Below are 26,058 nucleotides of genomic sequence, written 5' to 3' on the forward strand. Positions count from 1 at the left end.
CCTCAGGGTATGCAACAGGTGACAAAGAAAGGGCACATTTTGATTCATACATCACATTTTCTTTACCTTAAGGAGAAAACATAATCAAGTCCTATGTGCTAATTTAATTGTTTCAAGGGAGATTCATGACCGACTTTGAATCTATTTAATTTTTTTTGTATATATATATATATATATATATATATATATATACATACGTATGTATATAATATGTATATATATATACATATATATGTATGTATATATACATACATATATATGTATATATATATGCATATATAGTTTTTATTTATGCATTGTTTGAATATCTTCTATCCACATGGATAACTGCTTTGCTGGTTGTTATAAGGGATACAACTAAGTGAAAGAAACTTTATTGACTTAGAAGAGCTTACAATTTATGATGGATGCCTGTTATTTTTATCTAACCAATGTCCCTTTCCTTATGTTCTGACAGTTTCAGCCTCTTTTTCTTTGGGGAAATGTTTCTTCCACTACTCATTGCATTAAATTCTGGCTGCTAATCATGGTATCCTCCTCATCCTTTCAAGTCATAGGAGTGGCCATGTGACACATGGCCAATCAGAGGACTCCATTCCCTCAGCCACAGTGACTGGTGCAAGAGGTAGGCATGTAACCTAAATGAAGAAAAGTTGGAATTTTTATAAAACTACAGTAAGGATAAAGGTAATGTTTTTTCTTTCCTTTAATCAACACTTGGGAGAAATTCAGAAAAGGAAGATTTAGTCATTCCTGAGGCCAGCCCTGGACTTTTCTGGTTACACAAGTTCACAAGACCTTTTTATTTATTTATATTTATATTTTTATTTATTTATTTGGGTGGGGGGAGAGAAAAAAGTGGGCGAGGAGCAGAGGGAGCAGGAGAAAATCTTAAGCAGGCTCCACACTCAGCACAGAGCCCAATGTGGGACTTAATCTCATGACCATGAGATCATGACCTGAGCTGAAATCAAGAGTCATACACTTTACTCACTGAGCTACCCAGGCATCCCTCATAAGACCCTTTTTAACTTAAGCTAATTTGAATTGGATTTCTATCATTTGTCACTAACAGAGTTCTGACTTATAGACAATTTATTTGGGGGAGAAGTTATATATTTATGAAATGTTAACTCACATACAATTAAGATATTATTATATGATAGGCAATTATGAAGATACAGACATATTGCAGGTACTTAACATTTACTTTATTAACTCATTCCAATTTTTTTAAATTAAGAAGTGACGATTATAATTCATTCTAAGTCAGTATATAATTCTTTCAAGTTGAATACATACTTAAAAAGGCATTCAAGTGTATCATTGCAACATATGGCAGTTGCCCAATCAGAGATATCCATTTATATATTTCAGAATTAAGTCAAGATAGTATTTATATAAGGCAGGTAATATGGTACAAAAGAAGAGTTTTAGAATCAGAGAACTCTAGGTTCTCTTTAAGGATTGACTTCTTATGAGTTGGGTAACCTTGGGCAAGTTATTCAATATATGAAAACCTTTCTTTTTTTCATCTGCAAAACAGGTATAATGGTCCTACCTTGCAGGATATTTCAGGATTATAAATTAAACCTGTAAAATGCTTGCTCAGAGCAGAGAGAAATTATTGACTATTATTATTTTCACAGTAGTTGTAAAAGGGCAAATGGCCATTTGCTAATTATCTTTAGTGCATAATTATGAGCCAAAAATGCTCTTAATTAAATAATCTTTCCTCTCCAAGAAGACTAAGTTTCCATTATATCTACTATTGTTAAACATTGATCTGGAATTTCTAGCCAGTGCAATATGATAAGACAGAGAAGAGATATGATATTAATATTGGGAAGGAGAGACAAAGTTATCATTACTTACAAATGATGAAATCGTATCTCTAGATGAATAAAGATAATCAACTAAAAGAACTAATAGAATAAAAAAGATTTGAAAGATAATCAGATCTGATCAAAATGTATAAAATGTAATTCATTTTCCATAGACATAATAATAAGATAGAAATTTAGACTGAAAAAGCAAATATCCCATTCAAAATAGCAACAAAAATGTGCCATACCAGAAACTGAAATATAAAACCAAAGTAGTTGAAACATACAGTATAGGAGAAAGAGTAGATGGATAGATTTCTAGAGCAAAACAGTCAAGAAATAGATCTATGTATATATGGAAATTTGCAAGTACAGAAGTTATTATTTATAATAACTAGAGTAAGTTTGGATACCCAAAAAGATGGTGCAAAGATAATTGGCAAAACATTTTTAAAATACTATCCAAAACATAAATTCCAGATGAAGAGTTAAATCTAAAAGATTAAACCGTTTAAGAAACTAAAGAAAATCTGCCATTATACCAGGATGGAAAACAACCAAAAAACTAAAAACTGGTTACACAAAATTATTTGGAGCAAAAGATGCCATAAACAAAGCTTAAAATCAAACGATAAATTTAGAAATTCAAGTGAAATCCATGACGAAGTGTTGAGTTGTCATTTATAAAGAATATCTAGGGGCGCCTGGGTGGCGCAGTCGGTTAAGCGTCCGACTTCAGCCAGGTCACGATCTCGCGGTCCGTGAGTTCGAGCCCCGCGTCAGGCTCTGGGCTGATGGCTCGGAGCCTGGAGCCTGTTTCCGATTCTGTGTCTCCCTCTCTCTCTGCCCCTCCCCCGTTCATGCTCTGTCTCTCTCTGTCCCAAAAATAAAAAAAATAAAAAAAATAAAAAAAAAAGAATATCTAAAAATTAGTATAAATATTAAAATGACCAGATATAGTTTAAATTAACAAATGACACATGTAAGCTTGGATTAATTGATATTCTTTAGGATTCACCTTTTACACTTGAAAATTTATGAAAGTTAGTGAAAATATCAGTAGAATCCAGTTGCTCAAATTATTCTTTAAATTTTAAACAGGGGCGCCTGGGTGACTCAACCAGTTAAGCATCCAACTTCGGCTCAGGTCATGATCTTGCAGTTCGTGAGTTCAAGCCCTATGTCGGGCTCTGTGCTCTCCCTCTCTCTCACCCCTCTCTGTCCCTCCCCTGCTCATGCTCTGTCTCTCTCTCTCAAAAATAAACATTAGGGGCGCCTGGGTGGCGCAGTCGGTTAAGCGTCCGACTTCAGCCAGGTCACGATCTCATGGTCCGTGAGTTCGAGCCCCGCGTCAGGCTCTGGGCTGATGGCTCGGAGCCTGGAGCCTGTTTCCGATTCTGTGTCTCCCTCTCTCTCTGCCCCTCCCCCGTTCATGCTCTGTCTCTCTCTGTCCCAAAAATAAATAAAAAACGTTGGAAAAAAAATTAGAAAAAAAATAATAAAATAAACATTAAAATTAAAAAAAAATAAATTTAAAACAAACTATCAGGAAGTCTTTTTTTTTTCTTTAAGAGAGGATTACTTGAGTAAATTTGATTCTCAAAGTATAGGGATCCTACTTGTTTTAATTAAAGCTTTTTGCATGGTACCTAGCAGGATGCTTTACACAGATGGGAGTTTAATGATGATGATGCAGTCTATAATAATGTTCACACAATATGTGAAATATTTTGTAATCATGTGGACTTCTTTATGACAGCAAACATGACTGATTAGATCAATATCATTTGCATTTCATTATGGCCTGATGGTTTTTTTATTCTCTTCTTACATTTTAATGAGGTCTTAGTATGCTAAAAGAATATTAGCAGGATTACGGCAATTTTTTCATATTGTATCCTCTCTGGGATTCTTTGGATAGAAAAGGTGGTAAGGTCTTATGAGTTGTTACTATATAAACAATTTGAGTACAAATTGTTTCGAGATATGGTCCTATGATTTTTTATCCCAACTAGAGTGTAGGCTACTTTTTGGCAAACGATTTGATTTCTACTTCTTCCCTCGTAGTTATTTGCACTGGGTAGGTGCTGACTAAATTAACCATTTCAATGAATATTTATTTCAAGCACCTAACATATACCTCAGATAGTATGTTAGGAACCTTAGTACAAGGGTAACTTTGTTACAAGGGTAACTAAGAAGGCATCGTTTTTGTCCTCATGGAGCTCACAGTATAGACAGGAGACAATTAAACAAGCAAATGTATTAGATTCAATATAGGTGAGTCAATAGGGAAAGTCCAGCTGCTGTGGAAGCACATAACAGGGAGTACCAAGTTCACTTATTATTATTCTAGCACAGCAGAATTGTTTTCAAACCCTAGCAAATTATTTAAATTATGAATACCAACTATGCCCCCAGGGGAGAGGGAGAGAAATTGTAATTATCTCTAGTTTATGGGTGAGGAAGCTGTAAGTCAGATTGTTAAAGGGGTTTACTAAAGATGATATAGTGCAGTGTTAAGACATGGTGAATCTTGGCTCTGCCATTGATGAACTGAGTGGGCAAATTTCTTTTTTTTTTTATTTAAAAAAAGTTAAAAATATTTATTTATTTTTGAGAGAGAGACAGAGACAGAGCGCAAGCAGGGGAGGGGCAGACAGAGAGAGACACGGAATCCTAAGCAGGCTCCAGGCTCTGAGTTGTCTCCAGGCTCTGAGCTGTTAGCATGGAGCCAGACGTGGGGCTCAAACTTACGAACTGCCAGATCATGACCTGAGCCAAAGTCGGGTGCTTAGCCGACTGAGCCACCTAGGTGCCCCGCAAATTTTTAAATATTTTTGGGAATCAGGATTTCGACCTATAAAAATGGAGATAATGGTGAGCATAATTGAATTAATACGTATGAAAATAACTTAGTACAGTGCAAGCCACTTGGTAAAGGCTAAATAAATGGTAGCAAAAAAAAATATTGGGGCGCCTGGGTGGCTCAGTTGGTTAAGCATCCAACTTCGGCTCAGGTCATGTTCTCATGGTTCGTGAGTTTGAGCCCCATGTCAGGCTCTGTGCTGATAGCTCAGAGCCTGGAGCCTGCTTCAGTTTCTGTGTCTCCCTCTCTCTCTGCCCCTCCCTGACCTGTGCTCTCTCTCTCTTTCTCTTTCTCTCCCCCAAAAATAATAAAAACATTAATAATTATAGTAATAATAATAACTAAGAAATATGAAAAGGCCACACAGTTATTTATTAAATAACCCAGACAGTTATTATTTATCTGATACCCAGTGTGTATCAGCAGAAGCATCATGTTGATTATATACTGAAATAAAGTCCATATGGTCTACAAGCTTTTCAGGGCTATGAAAATATCTGAGAACTGAAAAGCTTCATTGTTGGTTCCCCCCACCAAAAAAAAAAAAAAAAAAAAAAAAAAGAGAGAGAGAGAAAGAAAAGAAAAAGCATAATGAAATTTAAAATAATAACTATTTTATTAAATATTTGCAAAATATTGATATTAATTTAGTATTTCATTATTTTAAAAATAATTTCTAGGTCAGGTTTAGTATTTTGAGAGGATGGGGAGTCTGCTTAATGACTGTCTAGAAATCATAGTCCTTTAAGAATTAAACCAGTTATTTATAGCTAAATAATTTTAAAAGCAAAATTATAAAATTATTTTATAATATTATAGCAAAAAAGTTATATGAATTATGGGATGTGAGTTTATTTTAACATATTCAGTATGAAGTGTGAAGTGTGGTACAGTCTAGAGGAGTTAGGGTGAAAAAGTTTCTGTTAGGTGTTGGTCATGTCTAGTGTGGGATCTCAATCCTCAATGAACTCAGAGTCTGGTAGAGAAACAGACATACAGATAATCATACTACAGTTTTATAAAGGATGTAGTTATGTTTTATACCAAGTATAGTAGTGACAAAAAAGGAGGTAAGATCAATTGTAAGTAATTCAGAGAAAATTTCTTAGAGTTGGAGATGCTTTGGCTGGGCCTTAGGTAATACAGCAAGGAGTGAGGTGAACAAGGTTGGGGAAAGAAAAGGATATTTGCCACAGGGCCCAGAATTGGAAGTCAGGGAGGTATGAAGATGTGTTCTGAGGAGTGCTCAGGAAACATCTAGAAGGGGAGACAGAGAACACAAGTCTGTAAAGGCAGACGGAGGGCAATAAATGGAACACCTTCTGCAGGCTTTGTCCTATGAGCAATAGTAAGATATTAGTTGCTTTTTAAAAAAAAATCAGATTTCTGATCAGAAAGGCTGCTTTTTTGTACCTGTTAGGAAACACTGATCAAACTAAAGAACAAAAAAATAAGTAGGGGAAGGAAACCAATATTTGTTGAAGACCTACTCAGTGGAGCAGCATGCTGAGCCTCTCACACACACTATCTCATTAACCCTCAAAGTATGGCTGTGAGATGGACTTGACTCCCATGTTACAGAAAAGGAATCCTATGAAATGTCAGGGAATTGTTCAATGTCAGGCCATTAATAAGTAGTGGATGCGAGTCAAGCACAGGTCCCTCTGATACCAAGTCATTGGTGTGGGTTTTTTCTGTACCATGTTGGTTTTCCAGGGGACAGATCACAAGGGCTCAAATTAAGGCAGTGACAACAATGATGAAAAGAATGGACAGGTTTGAGAGACGTTGCGATGGTGTGGTGTCCCAGATTTAGTATCTGGATGGAGGGAATGAGGAAGGAGTTTGGGATGACTCCCAAATATGGGAAAAACATGGAAGGATGTAGAGGAGGGATTTCAGAAAGCATAGTGGAAATGACTGGGAGAGTAGCAGACCCTGCAAAGCAGTCTTTGAAGAGCATGTGGACTGAAGGTTATGCTCTTGGGGGCTTCCATCTAGATAAGCATGATGGGGATTGGAGGCATGGGGTATTAATTGCTTTAAAGTTTGACTTGCTATAATTTCTGGTTTGAAAATAAACATAAATCTCAGAAGTGGGAATTTGGTTTGCTACTTAAAAAGAAAAAAAAAAAACCCAACAGTTTCTAGCTCAGAGGAGAGTTTGACATTCCATTCAACACAGAGGTTATCTACAAAGTAGTTACAAGCAGGAAAGAATGCCTCTCCCAGTACTAAAGCAGAACCAGACCTGGGCCAATGATTTCAGAAGCATCTTGGATGTTCAGGAAGCCATGGAGATCTTCTGAAGAACCCGGCATCTAGTCAAGGTCTTCCTTACTTCTAAGTACCCTGAAAGAAACTGAGTGGTCATTTCTGAGTGGGGGGAAAGGTATAATAGCGAAAATTTGCCCAGAGTCTTAAGCTTATCTTAATGTGTCAGATTAATGAAACTTATTACATTAGAAAAAGGGTGAATACATCCTTTAAATTGGTTGTTACATTAAGGAATTCCAGCGTTCTCATCTATTGTTATAGACTAGAGCAGCCTCAAACTGCACCTAAGAACTTGTTAGAAATGCAAATTCTTGGGACCTACACAAGGTCACTAGATTACACTCTGGTAGCTGTGGGGGAAGAAAAGACAGTAATATGCATGCTTCAAAGGACTACCTACCCCTCCTCTCTGTTGCTAACCTCTCTCTCCACCTTGTTTTTGCTGAAAATTGTATTCCTTCTCTCAAATCTAGGAGATATTCAGAATGTGTACAAGACATTTTGTGATGTTATTCTTTAAAGTTAGAGCAAATCAAAAGGTAACAGATGTTGAGGTGGGAGAGGTCTCTCTAAACTACAAACTAGAACAGAAGTTATAAAATGAAATTATTGATAAATATGGCCACATAATATTTAAAAACTCCTCGAGGTCAAACTCAGTAAAAAAATCAAAATGCAAGTTATAAACTGTGAAAAAAAAAGCTGTATCATATAAGGCAGACAATAAATCATCATGTATTTTATTTAAAAGGAAAAAAAGTCCTTAAACAAGAGAGAAGATAACCAACCACCCTACTAGAAAAAGGGCAAAAGAATAGACATGAAAAGGCAATTCACAAAAGATGAACTACAGAGACCAATGAATACTTGACCTCAAGAGAAATCAAAAAAACATATTAAAACAAGAAACCAATTTTCACCTACAAATTAGTTTAAACATTTTAATAATAAGTACCTAATGTTGAGGGTTTGGGAAGAGACATTATCATAAACTGCTTTTAAAAATACGAGCTGGTATACATCATTCTGGGGAACAATTTGGTAATCATCAAATGTCTTGAAAATATGCATGATCTTTAAACCCATAAAGAGAATCACATTGATCTGAAAAGAATTCATCCAAATAACCATACACACACGCACAAATGTGTCTATAAAAACATTTGTCTTAGTGTGCTTATAAGAACAAAAATTGAAAACAACCTGAGCTCCAAGCAATAAGTTGAAGTTTTATTAGATATATAGATCATGTCTCTAAAATAAATTACTGCTGTGCAGCTTTTAACAACTATGGTGCGGATGAAAGTGTAATAAAATAAACTCATGTTTATAACATACTGTTAAATAAAAAGTCAACTAACAAAAGAATACATGTAGGAGTATCCCAGCCTTACACAAATATGCATGTATATTTGTATATCTCTCTTTATCTCTATCATCTATAAGAATGAAGAAATAGAATGTCTTTGAAGGCAGAGGTTTCGACTACCTAATACACAGTGTAGCCCCAAAGCTTAGAATAGTTACTGGGCACATAGCAGATACTCAAGACTATTTGACTGTCAAAATGTTGGCAGTCTTATTTCCTACTGATGAGTTTAAGGTACTTAAATATTTTTCTTTATGTTTCTCTAGATTTTCAAAACTTTCCACAATAAATCTGTATTCCTTGTTCAGAGAAAGAATACAGTCTAATTTTGAGAACATGTTAATGGATAAAATTTGCTATCTACAGGCAGAACTTGAAGAGCTAATGGGGCTCATGAAATTTAAAACATCCAATTCTTTCAAGGTGAAGCAGGCAGCATGGTAGGAAGGTTGACAAATGTGTGATTATAATTTGGGAAACAGTTCTATTAAAGTGTTCCATGTTGCCCTTGGACTAGGATTTTAAAACTTTTCCACCACGTACCCTAAAAGAAAGATCTCAAGATTTTTACTTTAAGGGTGAAATTTCTTTGAGCCTTGTCCTTTACAGTTCATTCAGATTTTTCATCGTGCTTCATAATATATCCAGTTCATTTCATGTAAAATATTTGAAATTGTTTACCATCAAATAGTACCGATTCATTGGAATATTTTCTATGTTCTTCTATGGCTTATGTGCTGCCCAGTGCTCCATGGCTAACTTCAGGAGCATTGGTTAGGCAAGGGTGGGAAGACAGCATTAGCAAGCAGGATTAGCAGAGTCTGGTAAAGTGGAGTCAGAGAGAAAATTTATTGGCATGTGTTTACAAGAACCGTAGGTTGACTAATTGGCATCATTATGCCATCTGCCTGGCAGGTATATCTCTCTCGGCAGTGAAAAGTCTCACAGGGTGAGGATTAAATGAGATATAAAGTTTTGAGTACAATGCCTGACATGCAATAAGCTCTCAATAAATGCTAGCTGTTATTAATTATTATTACCTGAGAGAGTTTTCACACCCAGATGTCACTCCCACTTACATTATCAAACTAATTACTGTTTCTCTGATTCAATGTGTGCCAAGCCACATTCTCATGCAACTACCTGGGCAGATTTTTCCCACAAGGAGGGAATGATCAAAAGGGCTTCGTGTAGCCATATTTGTCTTTTGAAATAAATAAATGAATCAGTCCTCAGATACTGGCCATCTTTTCATGGGCAGCACAATCAAATTTCTTTACCCATGGAACACAGTGATTTTCTTAAGGCATGGCTACCCCGTGAGGCATATCTGGACCATAATTCTTTCCTAATCAAAAAATACAGCTTATTTCCCTACCATTGACAACAGTGTAATTTTTCAAGTCAGTTCCTTGTTCCCCAAAACAGAATATTTCATGGCTTATAGTAAAAAATAAATTTTATAATGTGACCTAGAATATACATTGAATGTTTCATGAAACAGTACCTACTCTTATTACCTTAATTACCTAAAACCAGAAATGTAGGCAAACAGCCACTGTCTTGGGATTTACAGATGAAACTGAGTGTGCCTCCCCACTTAATCTCTATTTCCTTCCCTCCCTGTTTATTTTATTGCCCAGTCTGAACTGCATTGGTCTGTGCCTTATACACATTCTCCTCCTTTGCATATGAGCTCTGGCCAGCCGTCAGCTCTCAACATCAAGGTGAGCTCACCTATTGCTTATGTCCATAGCAACAGTTATTCTTGCCTGGATTTTGAAGGACAATTTTAATACTTTATTCCACGATCCCTGGCTTTGGTTTAAAATATATGTCCTTTGGTCCAAGTCTTCCTGTTTGCCATGACCCCTTAAATATTGACCTCAGCTTCACACAGAGGACTTGTAGTGACTGAGGACCTTTTTTTCTATATTAAATGTCTTCACACACTCATTTATTGTGCCAGACACTGTTCTCTAGGCCACCAGCTCTAACGTGCCCACGCTTTATCAATTCCAGCCCGCCTCCATCTCCAAATAGAACTGTCTCTGTCCATTCTTACAGGGAGTAGGCCCTTTTGCTTAGTTCTTACAGTGTGTGAAGGAGCTACTTTATGAAGGACTGATGAATGCTTTCCTGGCAGTCACAGACTTTCTTCTTGATGTTATTTTTTTCATCCTCATGATTGCTTTCTTGTAGACACAGAAAAAATAATTTCTGGAGTCAGAGAACTATGAACTCAAATCTTCATTCTACCACTTACTGGCCTTGTGAAATTGAACATTATCTCCTCATTTGTAACCTCATAAGAGTTTTGCAAAGATTAAATAAAACAAGATCTTATACTATTTAAATGCTTGCTGAAGCATCTAACAAATAATAGGTGGTAAATAAATGTTAATCTGTTCCAGTCACCATTTTTTTTAAGTTAGTAATGCATAAAGAAAAGATACAGTGTGGTAGCAGGGTAATGTTAGCACGTCTTACACACAAATTGTGCTAAAAACTTCATGTGCCTTATCCAATCTAATCTTGGAACAACTCAACGGGATTTCTTATCATGAAGAAAGTTGAGGCTTAAGGAGATTAAGGAACATAGCCAAGGCCACAAAATTAGTAAGGTGCAGAGCTGTATTTGAACCCCCTAATTAGAGAAGTGTTCCCTAATTTGAACCCCCTAATTAGAGTGTTCACACTCCTGACCCCATTTATGGTATAAGATCCATTGAGTGTGGGGCGGGGGGAGTCAGATTTCTCTACAGGTTAGATTCAGATTGCTCATTGTATATGCTTGAATAATTACATTCCTTGCGTCTCCCCAAGATGAGGATTGTAGGCCTCTTCCCATTACCCTCCAGCCTCCACTAGGGAACATTTTCCATTGGACCATTTGGGAAAATCTTTGGCATGAAGTAGTTAGAAGAAGCAGCTAAAGCTCATGATAAAAAACATTTATGAATCACTTGACCATCTTTTTCACTCACATTTTTCACAGTTCTGTGGTTGTCAGTATTAAAGGTTCTGAATAACTGACTTAGCCCGAGGCCAAGCAATTGGGGGCTCTGTGTGGGCATTTATTCCAAAGGCCATTGGGCTAGTACATGCCTAACTGTGCTGCATCTGTTTGTTTTGGATAATAGCGAGTGCTTTTCCAGCTGTTCATTTTTCTATCTTCCTTCTTTGTTTCCCTATGGCTTGAGCTTTTGAGTTTTTAGTATTCATGATCTTTTTCAAGCCGCTAGACCAAACCTAGAATTATCATTCTAGCATTTCAGAGGACTTAGCTTTGTCCATTTTCAGACTTATGCTAAATCCTGAAAGCACAGCTTGCTATAGAGTACCCTTGGGGGGAAACACACACACACACACACACACACACACACACACACACACATCAGAATTTAACACCTGGAAAAACATAGTTTTAATTACTTCCATTTAACACATGCGTCTATATATTTTCTTCTTTTCATTGAATTTTTTGAATATGTAAAACATGTACATGATTCCAAAGCAAAAACCATACGAGAAGACAGATCCAGAGAAGTCTTACTTTCTATCCCGTCTTCTCCACCTGTTCTTTCCCTCCTTTCAGAGGGAGCATGGGGCTTCATGAATTCTTATAAACTGAAAATACCCGTGTACTCACCACCCACATGCAGAAACAGAAAGTTTCTAGCACCCCAGGAATTGTCCTTTGCCCTTTCCACTGCTATGCTACTCTTCTCTGCAGAGAAAACTGCTCTCCTGAGTTCAGACACTATAGTTTTGCCAGATGTAGGACTATATTTAAGTGGAATAATACAGTATGTATTCTTTTTTTTAATGATTTTTTAAAATGTTAACTTATTTGAGACAGAGAGCACACATGAGCAGGAGAAAGGGAGAGAGAGGGAGAGAATCCCAAACAGACTCCATGCTTGATCCCATGAACCTCAAGAGCATGACCTGAACTGAAATCAAGAGTCGGACACTTAAGCAACCGAGTCACTCAGACATCCCATACAGTATGGATTCTTTTGTGTTATGCTTCTTTCATTCAACAGTGCATTTATAAGAGGCATCTGTGTTATTGTGTGAAATAGAAGTGTTCACTCTTTTTCATTGCTGTTAATGTATTTTAATGTGTTGCATATACAGCATACCATAATTTATCAATTTTGCTGTTGATGGAGATAAGGGTTTCTAGTTTGGGGCTTTAACCAATAGTGCTTCTTAGAACATTCCTGTATGTGTCTTTTAATGTACATATGTATTTCTTGTGGGTATATTCCCAGGAGTAGAATTGCTGGGTCATATGGTATGTGTGTGTTCAGGCTTTAGCAGATATTGCCAAAGAGTTTCTATAAGTGGCTGTTCCAATTTACACTTCTTCCAGCAGTGTATAAAAGTTCCATTTGTTCCTCATCTTTGCCAACACTTGACAATTTCTGTCTTAGTAATATTATCCATTATGGTAAGTATCTCACTGTGCTTTTATTTTGCTTTCCTTGATGACTAATCATTTGTACTAGCTTCTTATTCTTCAATTATTTATTTTTGCAAAAAAACAAATATATATATATACATCTACATATACATGTATATATACATATACTACTTTATCACACAAACAGTAACACTATATATACTGTTTTCTGTTTTGCACATTGCTTTTTTCACTTAAATTATATATTCTGGAGATCTCTTAGAATATTCAGTAGTCAGGATACAAGACACTAGCAAATTTTTTTAAAGTGAAAAATCTTTGAAAGTAAAATTTTTGATTATCTACCATGCTATAAACTCATACAAAATTTCTCATATTGAGAAATTTTAGTATTTCTCAAATATGTATATATTTAAATTGAGCTAATGTAATATATATTCTTATGTATTCATATAAAATATGATTTTTAATGATAGTGTATAAATCAAGGATCTTCTAGTTGTGAGTTTAAGGGGAAAAAAAAGCATTTATTGATTCATATAACTGGGGAATCCAAAGGTAGTCCTGCTAACTTCAGGTTCAGTGAGATCCAGGGACTCAAACAATGGTAATAAGAATCATCCTCTCTCTTCATCTCTCACCTCTTCTTTCCTCTGGCTCCTTTATTGGCAAGCTTAGAGCTTGTTTCTCATTGCTCATACAGCTTACAGTCTTATAAAGCATGAGGCTTTCTCTTGTCAAACACTCTCATCTGTCTCTCCAACCCCCGAAAAGGATGCTGGCCCTGAACGAGTCATGAACACCAGAATACTTCTCCTATGTTAGAGGCGGGTATGTGTATGATGGGGGGGAGGTGTCCTTTGAGTGACAGTACTGTCAGAGACAAACAGAAAAAAGGAAGCTGAGTGCCCAAAGGAAAGGTTGTGGAGCAGCCCCCAAAAGAACAGATATCATGTGCAGCTGTAAATTCTGTTGTCTGAATACATGGTAGTTAATTAGCCCCTTGATAGTCTCTTCGTATTTAGGCTGTTTCTAGGTCTTGCTGGTATATATTATGGTGTGATAAATATTCTTATATTCTACACTTTTATTCCTTAGGATATATCTCTGTAAGTGGGGTTGCTGAGTGAAAGCATAGAGATAATTGACCTATATGGTCAAATCTTTACAAGGTGTTTGTTGTAGTATACATTCTCAACAGCAGCTCATGAAACTGCTGTTGTACCAGACCCCAGGGAATATTATGCATTTTAATTTGATAGGGGTTATCACATTGCTTCATGCTTAATTTGCACAAAACAATAAATATCTGTTCTCTTTAGAGCAGGTATTCAATAAACGGCTCTTCTCTTGATTAATATCTCATATTTTCCGTCCTCTCCTAAAAAATTTCTACTCGTTCTTTTCCCAATTAAAAAATCATAAAGAGAGAATGTATCTGTTAAGTATAAAAATGTCAAATTCTTAAGTTTTCTCCTTTAGATTTAGGATCTTTGAGATGACCTGAGCGATTAGCTAGGCATAGCTTATCACCAAGAGGTGGTTTGGGAGTTGCGCAACTGGTCAACATTTCTCACCCATTACAGCTTCTGCAAATAAACATGCAATCTAAAGGCAGTGTGCTTGCTATGGAAACTGGCAAGGCAAATCCCCTCTCCTTCTCCCAACCAGATTGTTACCCATGAACTCCTTTTATATAGAAATTCTGGAGCTGTCACTAACTTTGTCCATCACCATGGTTCTCACAGTATAGACACAGAACCAGCAGCATCAGAATTACCTAAGGACTTGTTAGCAATGTAAATTCTCAGACTCCATCTCAGACCTACTATATCAGTAACTTGGCATAGAGTCTGGCAATCTGGCCATGCGTATGTGTGTGTGTTTTAATTCTAGTAAAATACATATAACATTAAATTTACCATCTTAACCATTTTTAAGTGTACAGTTCAGTAGTGTTAAGTACATTCACACTGTTGTGTAACCATCACCACCATCCATTTCCAGAGCTCTTTTCATCTTGTAAAACTGAAACTGTAAACCCATTAAACAACAACTCTCCATTTTACCTCTCCTCAGCCCCTGGCAGCCACCACTCTACTTTCTGTTTTTGTGAATTTGACTGTTCCATGTACCTCATATAAGTGGAATCCTTCTAGTATTTGTCTTTTTGTGACTGGCTTAGCATGATGTCCTCAAGATTCATCCATCTGTCAGAATTTCCTTCCTTTTTAAGCCTGAATAATATTCCATTGTATGTATATGCCACATTTTGTTTATCCATTCATCCATCAATGGATACTTGGATTGCTTCCACCTGGCTATGTGTGGTTTGACAACCCCTCCAGGTGATTCTCATGCACACTTAAGTTTCAGAACCCCTAGTTAATAGGAAATAAAATACAGTGATTAATGTCACCTTGAATCATCTAGAACTCTTTTTTTAGAATGTTCTAAGCTATATTTGATACAGCAAGTTAATCTGTATGAGGCATGTGATTCAGGGCAAAGAAGTACCATACCTCATTGTTTTGCACTAATCTCACAAGGCTGCAGTATGAAATGTCATGGTGCCAAATGATGAGTGTTTAGTAATATTTGAAATAAAAACTGTGTTGCGTTAAAGCAAGAATATGTATGATGATAAAGTGTTATAAATCAGGCTAATCTGATCTTTGAATGATGGAAGAAACTGCATAGGAATGGGAACTTACCAAATTAAAAAGGTGAGGTGGATAAAAGAAAAAAATAGTGATGTCAAAGAGCACATGTCATAAATAACATAAAGGTGAATGGAAGCATTCTATTTTATGCTCCCTATGGAATTTAGTGAGCTGTTCATGGAGTTACCGTTATGACAATTCTGAATGAGCTGCATTTTATTGCAGTTACTAGGGAACATCTGTGGTTATGTAAACTACCATGACAAGGATAGACAAATCTCATGAAACAGAATATTAACTGATAGCCCAAGGTAGTCAGTCAGGTGAGGGCCCCGTGGTCATGTGCAGCATTGCATAGTGGGCTAAATAAGTTTTGGGATGGGGTGATTCAACTTTCCCATAAGAATCCCCAACTGGAGAATCCTGCTGAAAACAGAATGTAGTACTAAACAGGCTGATGATCTGATCTGATCAGATCATATTTACTCAAGAAATGAACATATGTATTTGATTCTAATATATTTTATTTGAAGGAAAAAAAAAATGATCCAAATGGTGGTATATCTGATGTCTGGCCCAGAGTAGGTATTCATATACAGGTGATCTGAGTGAAAGAATGAGTGAATAAATAAAATAATTAATTAATTTCACAGCTATTTATTGAGTACCTATAACATGCAGGCAAAAGGGAGGCCCTAGTGGTACACAAAGATAAATAAGTTAGCGGACTCTTTTAAATAAATGGATAATATTCTCTATTTGTGTTGCATCTCTAGTTATCATCACTAAATTAACTACATGACCTTGGGCAAGTTATGAAGGCCCTGAATGTCAGTTTATTCATCTTCAAATTGGGTGCACGGAGGTGTCATGAGATGTTAAAATGGATGATCTTTAAGCCTTATTACAGTTTTCGAATTGTTTCTTAGGCTCTATTTGGGGGGCATGGGAGGGTGCTCTCATTTATTAATTCATTCAACAATGTGTATTGAGTGTATGTAAGGCACGGTGCTATAATTTTTCCATTGCTTATTAAAGTCACTTTCCTTTCTCATCACTATAAAATAGCACTGCTAAATGTCAGGGAGGAAAGTTTTCATAAATGGATCACTATAAAACTCACGCCAAATAGTAAGCACTCTTTGGATCCTGGCACAGCCCTGATCAGGAATTAGGTTCTCTCCTACCTTCCCAGATTTTCCAAATCCCAAGAAGTGATCCTCAGAACACCTGCGATTGGTGCCACCCCATCCTGATGCCCTCACAAAACATTCTTTGGTAAAAGTTCTGCACAGGTGTCTAGGCCTTTCCACTGATCAGCAATATTGTGCAAAAGGTTAAATCATTTCAGAGACATTTGGCTATCTAAAAGTGTGGGTCTTTATAAACACATTCATCCCCGAGTGATAGAGAAATGGGACTGGCAGATGTTGCTTCATTTTTCTTTTTACCTAGGGATTTCATGGTATCTGTTTTTCAATTTCCAATTAAGTATTAAATGCTTGTATAATTTAAGCGTTTCATTTAATTAAGCTCGAAAATGTATTTAAACTTTAGATCAGCCTAGATAACTTGAAAATAGAAACAATTGGGGCAATTCTGCTGGTTCAGGCTTGATCTACAGTGCGTTCCATTTTAAATGAGTTAGGCATTAATAAGTACAGTTCTAGAGGTTTCTGGGCAAATCATCTCCAAATTCTTGAGTCTGTCCAGGCTATGTTTATATTAGTGAAGCTATCACATGCTATCTCTGCTTCTCATAGTGTTAAAATTAGCCCATTTGTTGGGCCTGCAATGGGTGAGAAATGAGTCTTTGCTTAAAATTACAAACTGGTGCCCAGTCAGTAGCATGACATACCTAAAAAAACATTTTTATTATAGCAGAAGAACGCCTTGACATCCACAATAAATATATTCCTAAAGTTCTGTCTACGTACCTAGTTTGAACATCTTGTCCTATTTTTGTGGGTTATTACTCTACCACTTGAAATATAATTGAATCTAGCAGTTTTTATTTGGCACAAATGTATAAAGTAGATTACTTATTGTTCGCTATAGTGAGCGATGTCCGCTAACTAGACTTAGGAGAGAAAAATAAAGTGTGGTTTACACACACATCTACACTGATCATCTTCCTCAGAGATGCTAAGGGCAAGATTTGACAATCACAGATTTGTACAGTATGAGAGCTTTTTTTAATGAACATGTGTTCCAAACAACATTTTCTCCTTATGGGACTAGTAAACTTATACTCCAAATCATATAATTATGATAGTGATGGTAATAATTTAAGACATTTAGCAATGTGTTCTTGCCTCCCGCAGAATCCAAGCAGCCTACTTCTTTCTGCTTTTCTTTCATTTCCAAGAGGTAGGCTCTGAGCGTCTTCACAGACCCAACAGCAGGAAGTAAGAATTTACTCAAATCCTCTGTTCTCTCTTCTCCATCCCTGCCAGCTCAATGCAAGCTTTGATGAATATATTTTTTTAAAGTTTTTATTTAAATTCCAGTTAGTTAACATACAGTATAACATTAGTTTCAGATGTAAAATTTAGTGATTCATCACTAATACATAACACCTTGTGTTCATCGTGACAAGTATACTCCTTGATTTCCCCCATCCACCTACACTCTGGTGACCCTCAGTTTGTTCTCTATATTAAGAGTCTATTTCCTGATTTTCCTCTCTTTCCACACTGCTATGTTTGTTGTTTTGTTTCTTAAATTCCACATATGAGTGAAATCATATGGTGTTTGTCTTTCTCTGGTCAACTTATTTTGCTTGGTATAATACTCTCTAGCTCCATTCATGTCTTTGTAAATGGCAAGATTTCATTCCTTTTTTATGGCTGAGTAATATTCCATTGTGTGTGTGTGTGTGTGTGTGTGTGTGTATACATACATATATACCACATCTTTTTTTTCAGATAACACTTAAATTTTAATTAAAAACATAAACCTTTCAACATACTTACTGTTATATTCTTTAACACTGCTTGTGCCTTAGCTGCCCAATGGTCTTCCTGAGTCAGGATTTGCTCAAGTCCACACTTCATGGACTAGAAGATCAGAAGCCAGCTCTTCAGAAATGCAGATTTCTATCATGTCACAGCCCTGCATGAAATCCAAGTCGTTCTCATCACATTCAGGAGACAGTTAAAATTTCTTAGCATGTCCTTAAAGGCAGATTGTCACCTGGCTCCTCCTGTCCATGTAGCCTCATTTCCTACCCCTTGTTCACCTGTTCTCTCCTTTAGTCTTCCCTGGATCGCAGTTCTCAAGTTCACTCATGTTGTTCTTTCTGCTTGGGGGACACTTTTCTAGCTTTTTTTACTTGACATATGCAAATGAATCCCTCAGTTCTGATGGGAAGCTTCACTGATCTCCATGCTGAGTCAGGTGCCTTCTCACTCTGCTCCCACAGTCCTGGACAGTCCTCCCAATGTCCTGGACAGGACATTATTATAACACTTACCATACCTATTTATGCAACTATTCTTCTGTCTCTTCCATTAAACAAGGAGCCATATCATTTCTGTAACCACAGTCGTGAAACCTTACCCCTTACATACTATGTCTCCAGAAATGACAGCAGTGCCTGATGTGTGGTTGTTTTTCAATAAAGACAGGTTGCAAGAGTTAATTCATTCATTCACTCATTCATTCATATTTTGGTTAATTTTACTTTAAAGAGAATTTTGTTACCAGAGAAACTGTTTACTAATATATGATATTATTGATATAGTATAATATATATGTATAATATAATATATGATATTAATGATATAGTAACACTGTATCTATGGTATCTGTTTCAAAATAATTCTGTGCCTAATTGGTGCCACTTATAGGATTTCATATTAGCATCAATTGGGCAACAAGTGATAACATCTAACTTGGGCAACAACTATAACATCACTTGGGCAACAATACTTTACACAGCATGGCAGCTTATGCCAAAATATAATGATGAGAACAGATTCTGAAAGCTCAAGCAAAAATTTCAGAAAGACCCACTATATATTTAGTCACTTATAAAGCATTTCTCAAGGTCTGTCTTTTCATAGACTCTCCCACAGAATAGGCACTGTTTGAACAGGACTTACATCTGCAGTGTGCAATTTAAAGGTTAAATCAAATGCTTCTACCTGCATTGTTTAAAATACAGTCATGTTTTCCAAAGAACTTGTGCCTGTAATGTGTTCACATGAGCACTTTCTTCATTATTAGCTGGCAAGCAAAATGAAAGAGCCATCGAACCCCAGGCTGCAAACACCAGCTTTGACTTTGAAGAGTGTGTGCTTAGAAAATAGATTTTCCTAGTGTGCAAATTAGCTGTGCCCAAGGCTTATCTTTCTCTTTTTAAAGATTTCTCTTTGGCCCACACAGAACTCTGTGCTACAGTAGCTCTTATACTAGAATAGTAGTTCTCAAACAGAGCAATTTTACCCCTCAGGGCACATTTGGCAATGTTTGGAAACACTTTTGGTTGCTGTAACAGGGGGAGAGTGGTGACTAATAATAGAGTTTGGTTTGTAGAGCCTGGAGATGCTGCTAAACCTCTACAGGGCACAGAATAGCTCCCTACACACAAAGTTATCCAGCCTGCAGTGCCCATGGCACCAAAACAGAGAAGCCTTGTGCTGGGATGAAACAAGGAAAGGTGAAACTAGAAGCTGAAAGTGAGAGCTGGTGATGCCTACAGTTAGTTTTTCATCCATGGCATGCTACTCCTTCCAAGGTGTGCTTCCTGGAGGCAGTTCACAGCCTGGTTGTTTGCTCCTTCAGGGCCAGCTGGAGAGTCTCTCTAGCTCTCATCTGCTAAAGGCTGAGCACTATGTAACATAAGTGTGGGAGTGATATTCATCACCTTTGCTGTATTCTATTGATTAGAAGCAAGTCACAAGTCCCACCTGTACCAGGTGAAGGGTGTTATACAAAGGCGTGGATACCCAGAGTGGGGAATCATGAGGGCCACCCTGGAATCCATCAGCACCACATATTGTTGCAGGTGTGGTGTTTTGTGCTGTGTCAACCTGGTTAAGCTCATGCGGTTGGAAGGCAGAAGTGAAGGAATGGCCAGTTCTCTCTGCTGGTCATCATAGATCAGTGATGGACAGACACACAGGTGCCCGGCCAGTTGCAGCTGTTCCATACCTAGCTCCTCTTCCCAACTGCTGACAAACAGCTGCCCCAGGCCCACCACCTGAGGCCCACCTGCAGAAGCCAGAGCTGCACAAAGGCAATGGCTTCCTGTCACCCTCCCCTCAGCTCCCCTTCTTGGCCTGGAGTCTGGGTTTCTTACACCGACTGGCTAGTGACCCCAATGCAAGACCTTCATTTCCTAGCTCATCATAACTGTGTGAAGTCAATTCTAGAAGAAGTCCCTTCCATAATACTCAGGGAACTGTTCTCCCCTCACCAACAATGACTGGTACAGATAATGTTCCACATTATAATCAGGAGAAGTAAGCATATCCTGTGTGTCTTTTACTGTGCTAGGTGCTATGGCCAGTAAAATCTAATATAACAATATAGTCCCACTAGAATGTAACCTGGTTTTTTTTAGTTTATTTATTTTGAGAGATAGAGCGAGTGCAGGGGAGGGGGCAGAGAGAGAGGGAGAGAGAGAATCCCAGGCAAGCTCTACACTGTCGGCACAGAGCCCCACGTGGGGCTCAAACTCACGAACGGTGGGATCATGACCTGAGCCGAAATCAAGACTTGGACAATTCACCGACTGAGCCACCCAGGAGCCCCTAACTTGTTTTGTTTACTGAAAAAAAATCCCAGGGTTGAGGATGGTACCTAGCATAGAGTAGATAGTCATAAATATTATCTTCATGAATGATGAATGATACTTCTATAATTTGGGTAATATACATATGTACACGTGTATAAGTATGTATACATACATGTATGTATATGTACACATATGTGTGTGTGTGTATCAAATATCCTTTTTTATTGTTTATTTTAGTATTTAGACACCTTTGGTCTCTATCTTACCACCAACTATTTTCCTATTGGGAAAAGCAGGGTCGACTATAATCTAAGTAGTGCACCAATTTTTTAAAATTTTTATTTAAATTCCAGTTGGTTAATACATAGTGTAATATTAGTTTCAGGTGTGCAATATAGTGATTCCACATTTCTATGCAATATCCAGAGTTCATCACAAGTGCACTCCTTAATCCCCATCACCTATTTAATCCTTCCCCCCACCCACTTCCCCTCTGGTAACCATTGGTTTGTTGTCTATAGTTAAGAGTCTGTTTCCTTGTTTGCCTCTCTCTTTTCTCCCCTATGATTATTTTGTTTCTTAAATTCCACATACAAGTGATATCATATGGTATTTGTCTTTCTCTGACTTATTTTAGTTAGCATAATACTCTCTAGCTCCATCCACGTCATTGCAATGGCTAGATTTCATTCTTTTTTATGGCTGAGTAATATTCCATTGTACATGCATACCACATCTTTAAAAAAATGCTTATTTATTTATTTTGAGAGAGAGAAAGTGGGGGGGGGCAGAAAAGGAGAAAGAGAGAATTCTAAGTAGGCTTAGCACTGTTAGCACAGAGCCCAACATCAGGCTCGAACTTACAAATTGTGAGATCATGACCTGAGCCAAGATCAAGAATCAGATGCTCAACCAGCGGAGCCACCTGGGCACCCCTATACCATATCTTCCTTACCCATTCATCAGTCGATGGATGTTTGGGCTCTTTCCATAATTTGGCTATTGTAGATAATGCTGCTATAAACATCAGGGTGCACATACCCTTTGAATTAGTATTTTTGTATTTTTTGGGTAAATACCTAGTAGTAAAATTGCTGAATTATAAGGTAATTCTATTTTTAACTTTTTGAGGAATCTCTATACTGTTTTACAAAGTGGCTGCACCAGTTTGCATTCCTACCAAGAGTGTAAGAACGTTCCCCTTTTGCCAAAACCTGTTGTTTCTCGTATTGTTAATTTTAGCCATTCAGACAGGTGTGAAGTGGTATTTCACTGTAGTTTTAATTTGCATTTCCCTGATGATGAGTGATGTTGAGCATCTTTTAATGTGTCTGTTGGCCATCTGGATGTCTTTGGAGAAATGTCTGTTCATGTCTTCTGCCCATTTTTAAATTAGATTATTTTTGAGGGTGTGTTGAGTTTTGTAAGTTCTTTATATATTTTGGACACTAGCCCTTTATCAGATATGTCATTTGCAAATATCTTCTCCCATTATGAACGCTGCCTTTTAGTTTTGTTGACTGTTTCCTTCTCTGTGCAGAAGCTTTTTATCTTGATGAAGTCCCAATAGTTCATATTTCCCTTTGTTTCCCTTGTCTCCAGAGACATGTCTTGTAAGAAGTGCTGCAGCTGTTGTCAAAGAGGTTGCTGCCTGTGTTCTCCTCTAGGATTTTAATGGTTTCCTGTCTCACATTTAAGTCTTTTATCCATTTTTAATTTATTTTTGTGTATGGTGAAATAAAGTAGTCTAGTTTCATTCTTTTGCATGCTGCTGTTTAGTTTTCCCAACACCATTCATTGAAGAGACTGTTTTTTTCCATTGGGTATTCTTTCCTGCTTTGTTGAAGATTAACTGACCATATAGTTGTGTGTTCATTTCTGGGTTTTTATTCTGTTCTATTGATCTATGTGTCTATTTTTGTGCCATGCTCTGATTTCTAATGCCCAAGGAAAGGTCTCCAAAGTTCCTATTGCCATTTGCCTAGGAGATTATCTCTATCCATCTATCTATTCATCTCCTTTTTTTTTTTTTGACAGGAAGCAGGATTTATTGGTGGGCATGAATGGGGAAGGGCAGTGCTGAGGTTCTCATGAGTGCAGAGCCTGCCATTTGTCCAAGGGGCCACAATTAGGGATGTATTTGACCCCACAGCCATCTGGGATGAGCCACTTTTCAGCCACCATGTCTTCAAATTCGTCCGCGTTAAACTTAGTAAAGCCCCACTTCTTGGAAATGTGGATCTTCTGGTGGCCAGGGAACTTGAACTTGGCCCTACGCAGGGCCTCAATCACATGCTCCTTGTTCTGCAACTTGGTACGGATGGACATGATGACTTGGCCAATGTGGACCCTGGCCACCGTGCCCTGGGGCTTTCCAAAGGCACCCCGCATACCTGTCTGGAGCCTAGACTGGAGAAAGCATGAGGCCAACCCTCAATGTCCACTGGAACAAAACTGTCTCCAAGGTCCCTTAGGGCAACCCGTACAACCAACAGGCTGCATACACTACCAAGGAGGCTGCTGTTCGCAGCCATTGCACACTTATCTATTCATCTCCTAAGCAAAGTGGTTTCTTAGTCAAAGATTATTTTCAGAGCCCTCAGTGTATATATGTTTCACACCTCCTCCAAAGCCTCCATCACACAATCATCTATTCTGCCCGCTCTTTGTTATTTGTTTCCATCACTTCCCGTTTCAGATGCTCAGTGCCTGTAACTTTAATGGTTAAAAATTATAATTAGACTTATGTTATACTTTAAAAACTATTTTTATTATGTTTTCCAGTTCTAAAGGATAGCACATGATGAATTTTTCAAAAATCTATTGATTTATTATAAATTTAAAGTCAAGCATGTTTCCTGTTTGTATTCAGTGTTATCTCAGTCATTTATAAAAAATTTTTCTATAATTGATAAACAAGTAAGGGACATTAGGAACCTTGGAGACTTTCTCCAGCTGTTATAAATGACAATGTACTACTTAGACAGTACTCTACCTTGCTTTCCACATAGGAGGTTCTGAGTTGGAAAATGGTCAGGGGCCAAGTTAGGCACCAAAGGTATTTAAATGTTAAAATGAGCAAAAAGGAAGGGGATATAACATGTGGACTATAAGTAAATATACAAAGTTCATAGAAAATGAAGATAAAAATTAGGAAAGAAGGCTAATGAGTATATTTATAGATTTTGACCATAGGCATCAAACGTAATGGGAAAGCATTAGCATATAACCTTGGGAGGGACAAAATTTTTTGTGTACATTGCTTTCTTAGGAAGAGTGTATCTATTTGGGTGCAGAAATTATCATTTGCCCTTAATTTTTGTCACTTCAATTTAATAAGCTGACAATCTGGAAACATTATTACAAGACAACTTGGTGGTCACCTGGTCCCATCCTTTTATTTTGCAGCTGAAGTAACTGGGGCCCAGAGAAATTACGTACTTGTTCAGGTCATGCTAACATATAGGGTAGAATCTAGAAGCTGAAAAAAGTCTTATTATTTCTAAACATTCTCATTGAGTCAAAATACCTGAGGTGGCCCATTCCATCTTTGATCAATTCATTAATTCATAGCCTTTTAAATTTTTGGAGCCCATTGTTAGAAGTGAAGGATGTTATCTAATAAGAAAAACTGGTCTTTCTGGTGGTTCTGTCCCTCTCATTGAGTAATGTATTTAGTTTCAGTGGGACTTATTTATTTATTCATTTTTATTATTTCTGAGAGAGAGAGTGTGCATGTGTGCTCAAGTGGGGGAGCAGCAGAGAGAGATTGGGAGACACAGAATCCGAACCAGGCTCCAGGCTCTGAGCTGTCAGCACAGAGCCGGATGCAGGGCTGGAACTCACAAACCACGCAATCATGACCTGAGCCGAAGTTGGCCACTTAACCCACTGAGCCATCCAGGTGCCCCATCAGTGGGTTTTATTTTAATTTTTTATGAGGGTACACATTTTTGGACACTAAATGATCATATAACATTTTATAATAACTCTAAAACATCATTCTACTTCTTATATATACTTTGCTTTTCTTCTATACAATAGTTGAAAGCAAACAAGAAAACCAACCCATTTATAATAGCACCAAAAAATACTTAGAAATAAATTTAACACAAGAAGTATACATCTTAAATGCTGAAAACTTCAAAATATTGTTGAAATAAACTGAAGAAGACCTAAGTGGAATGACATTCCATGTTCTTAGAACAAAAGACTTAATAATTTTGTTAAGACAGCATTATTCACAAATTGATCTACACTTCTATGTCATTACTCCCACAGTTCAGGATGACCTTTTGCAGAAATGAAAACAGATCCTAAGATTTACATGAAAATGCAAAGGACCCAGTATATCTGAACAATCCTGAAAAAGAATAAAGTTGAAAAAAATCACACTCCCTGATTTCAAAACTTATTACAAAGCTACATAGTCAAGATACTGTGATATTGGCATAAGGACAGACATACAGATTAATGGAAAAGAATTGAGAGTACTGATATAATCTCTCACATTTATGGTCAGTTTGTTTTCAACAAGTGTACCAAGACAATTCAATAGTGAAAAATAGTCCTTTCAACAAATGGTAGTAGGAAAACTAGATATCCACATGTCAAAGAATGAGGTTGTATCCCTTCCTTACACCACACACAAAAATTAACTCAAAATGGATCAAAGACCTAAATGTAAGACTAAACAAATAGAAAACTCAGAAAATATAGGAGTAAAACTTTGTAACCTTGAGTCAAGCAAAATCTTCTTAAATATGACACCAAAAACCCAAAGAAAGAATAAATTGGACTCCATCATAATTAAAATATTTCATACTTCCAAGGATGCCATCAAGAAAGTAAAAAAAGAGGCTTCTGGGAAGATGGTGGC

The 26,058-nt window shown here is 37.1% G+C and overlaps 2 protein-coding genes and 1 pseudogene across 2 annotated transcripts in view; 1 reads left to right on the top strand and 2 right to left on the bottom strand.

Annotated features, from left to right (window-relative positions):
• The window catches only part of LOC131508547 (proline-rich protein 2-like), a 71,534-nt gene that overhangs the window by 17,815 nt on the left and 27,661 nt on the right, over positions 1-26,058 (top strand). The window contains exon 4 of the mRNA XM_058723553.1: positions 458-625. Within this exon, the coding sequence (XP_058579536.1) occupies positions 458-571 (114 nt within the window). The 3' untranslated portion in view covers positions 572-625. The remainder of the gene's footprint in view (positions 1-457; positions 626-26,058) is intronic.
• LOC131509264 (large ribosomal subunit protein uL16-like) lies at positions 23,205-23,714 on the bottom strand. The gene has a single exon (XM_058724807.1). The coding sequence runs from the start codon at positions 23,568-23,570 to the stop codon at positions 23,268-23,270; it is 303 nt and encodes a 100-aa protein (XP_058580790.1). The 5' UTR covers positions 23,571-23,714; the 3' UTR covers positions 23,205-23,267.
• LOC131511234 (small nucleolar RNA SNORA70) lies at positions 23,632-23,773 on the bottom strand (annotated as a pseudogene).

This window comes from Neofelis nebulosa, chromosome 4 (assembly GCF_028018385.1).
Source record: "Neofelis nebulosa isolate mNeoNeb1 chromosome 4, mNeoNeb1.pri, whole genome shotgun sequence".
In the NCBI taxonomy this organism is placed as follows: Eukaryota; Metazoa; Chordata; class Mammalia; order Carnivora; family Felidae; genus Neofelis; species Neofelis nebulosa.

What these genes read in the sequence shown, in the direction of transcription:
- LOC131509264 (XM_058724807.1), bottom strand. Translation starts at nt 23,570, where the DNA reads ATGCGGGGTGCCTTTGGAAAGCCCCAGGGCACGGTGGCCAGGGTCCAC.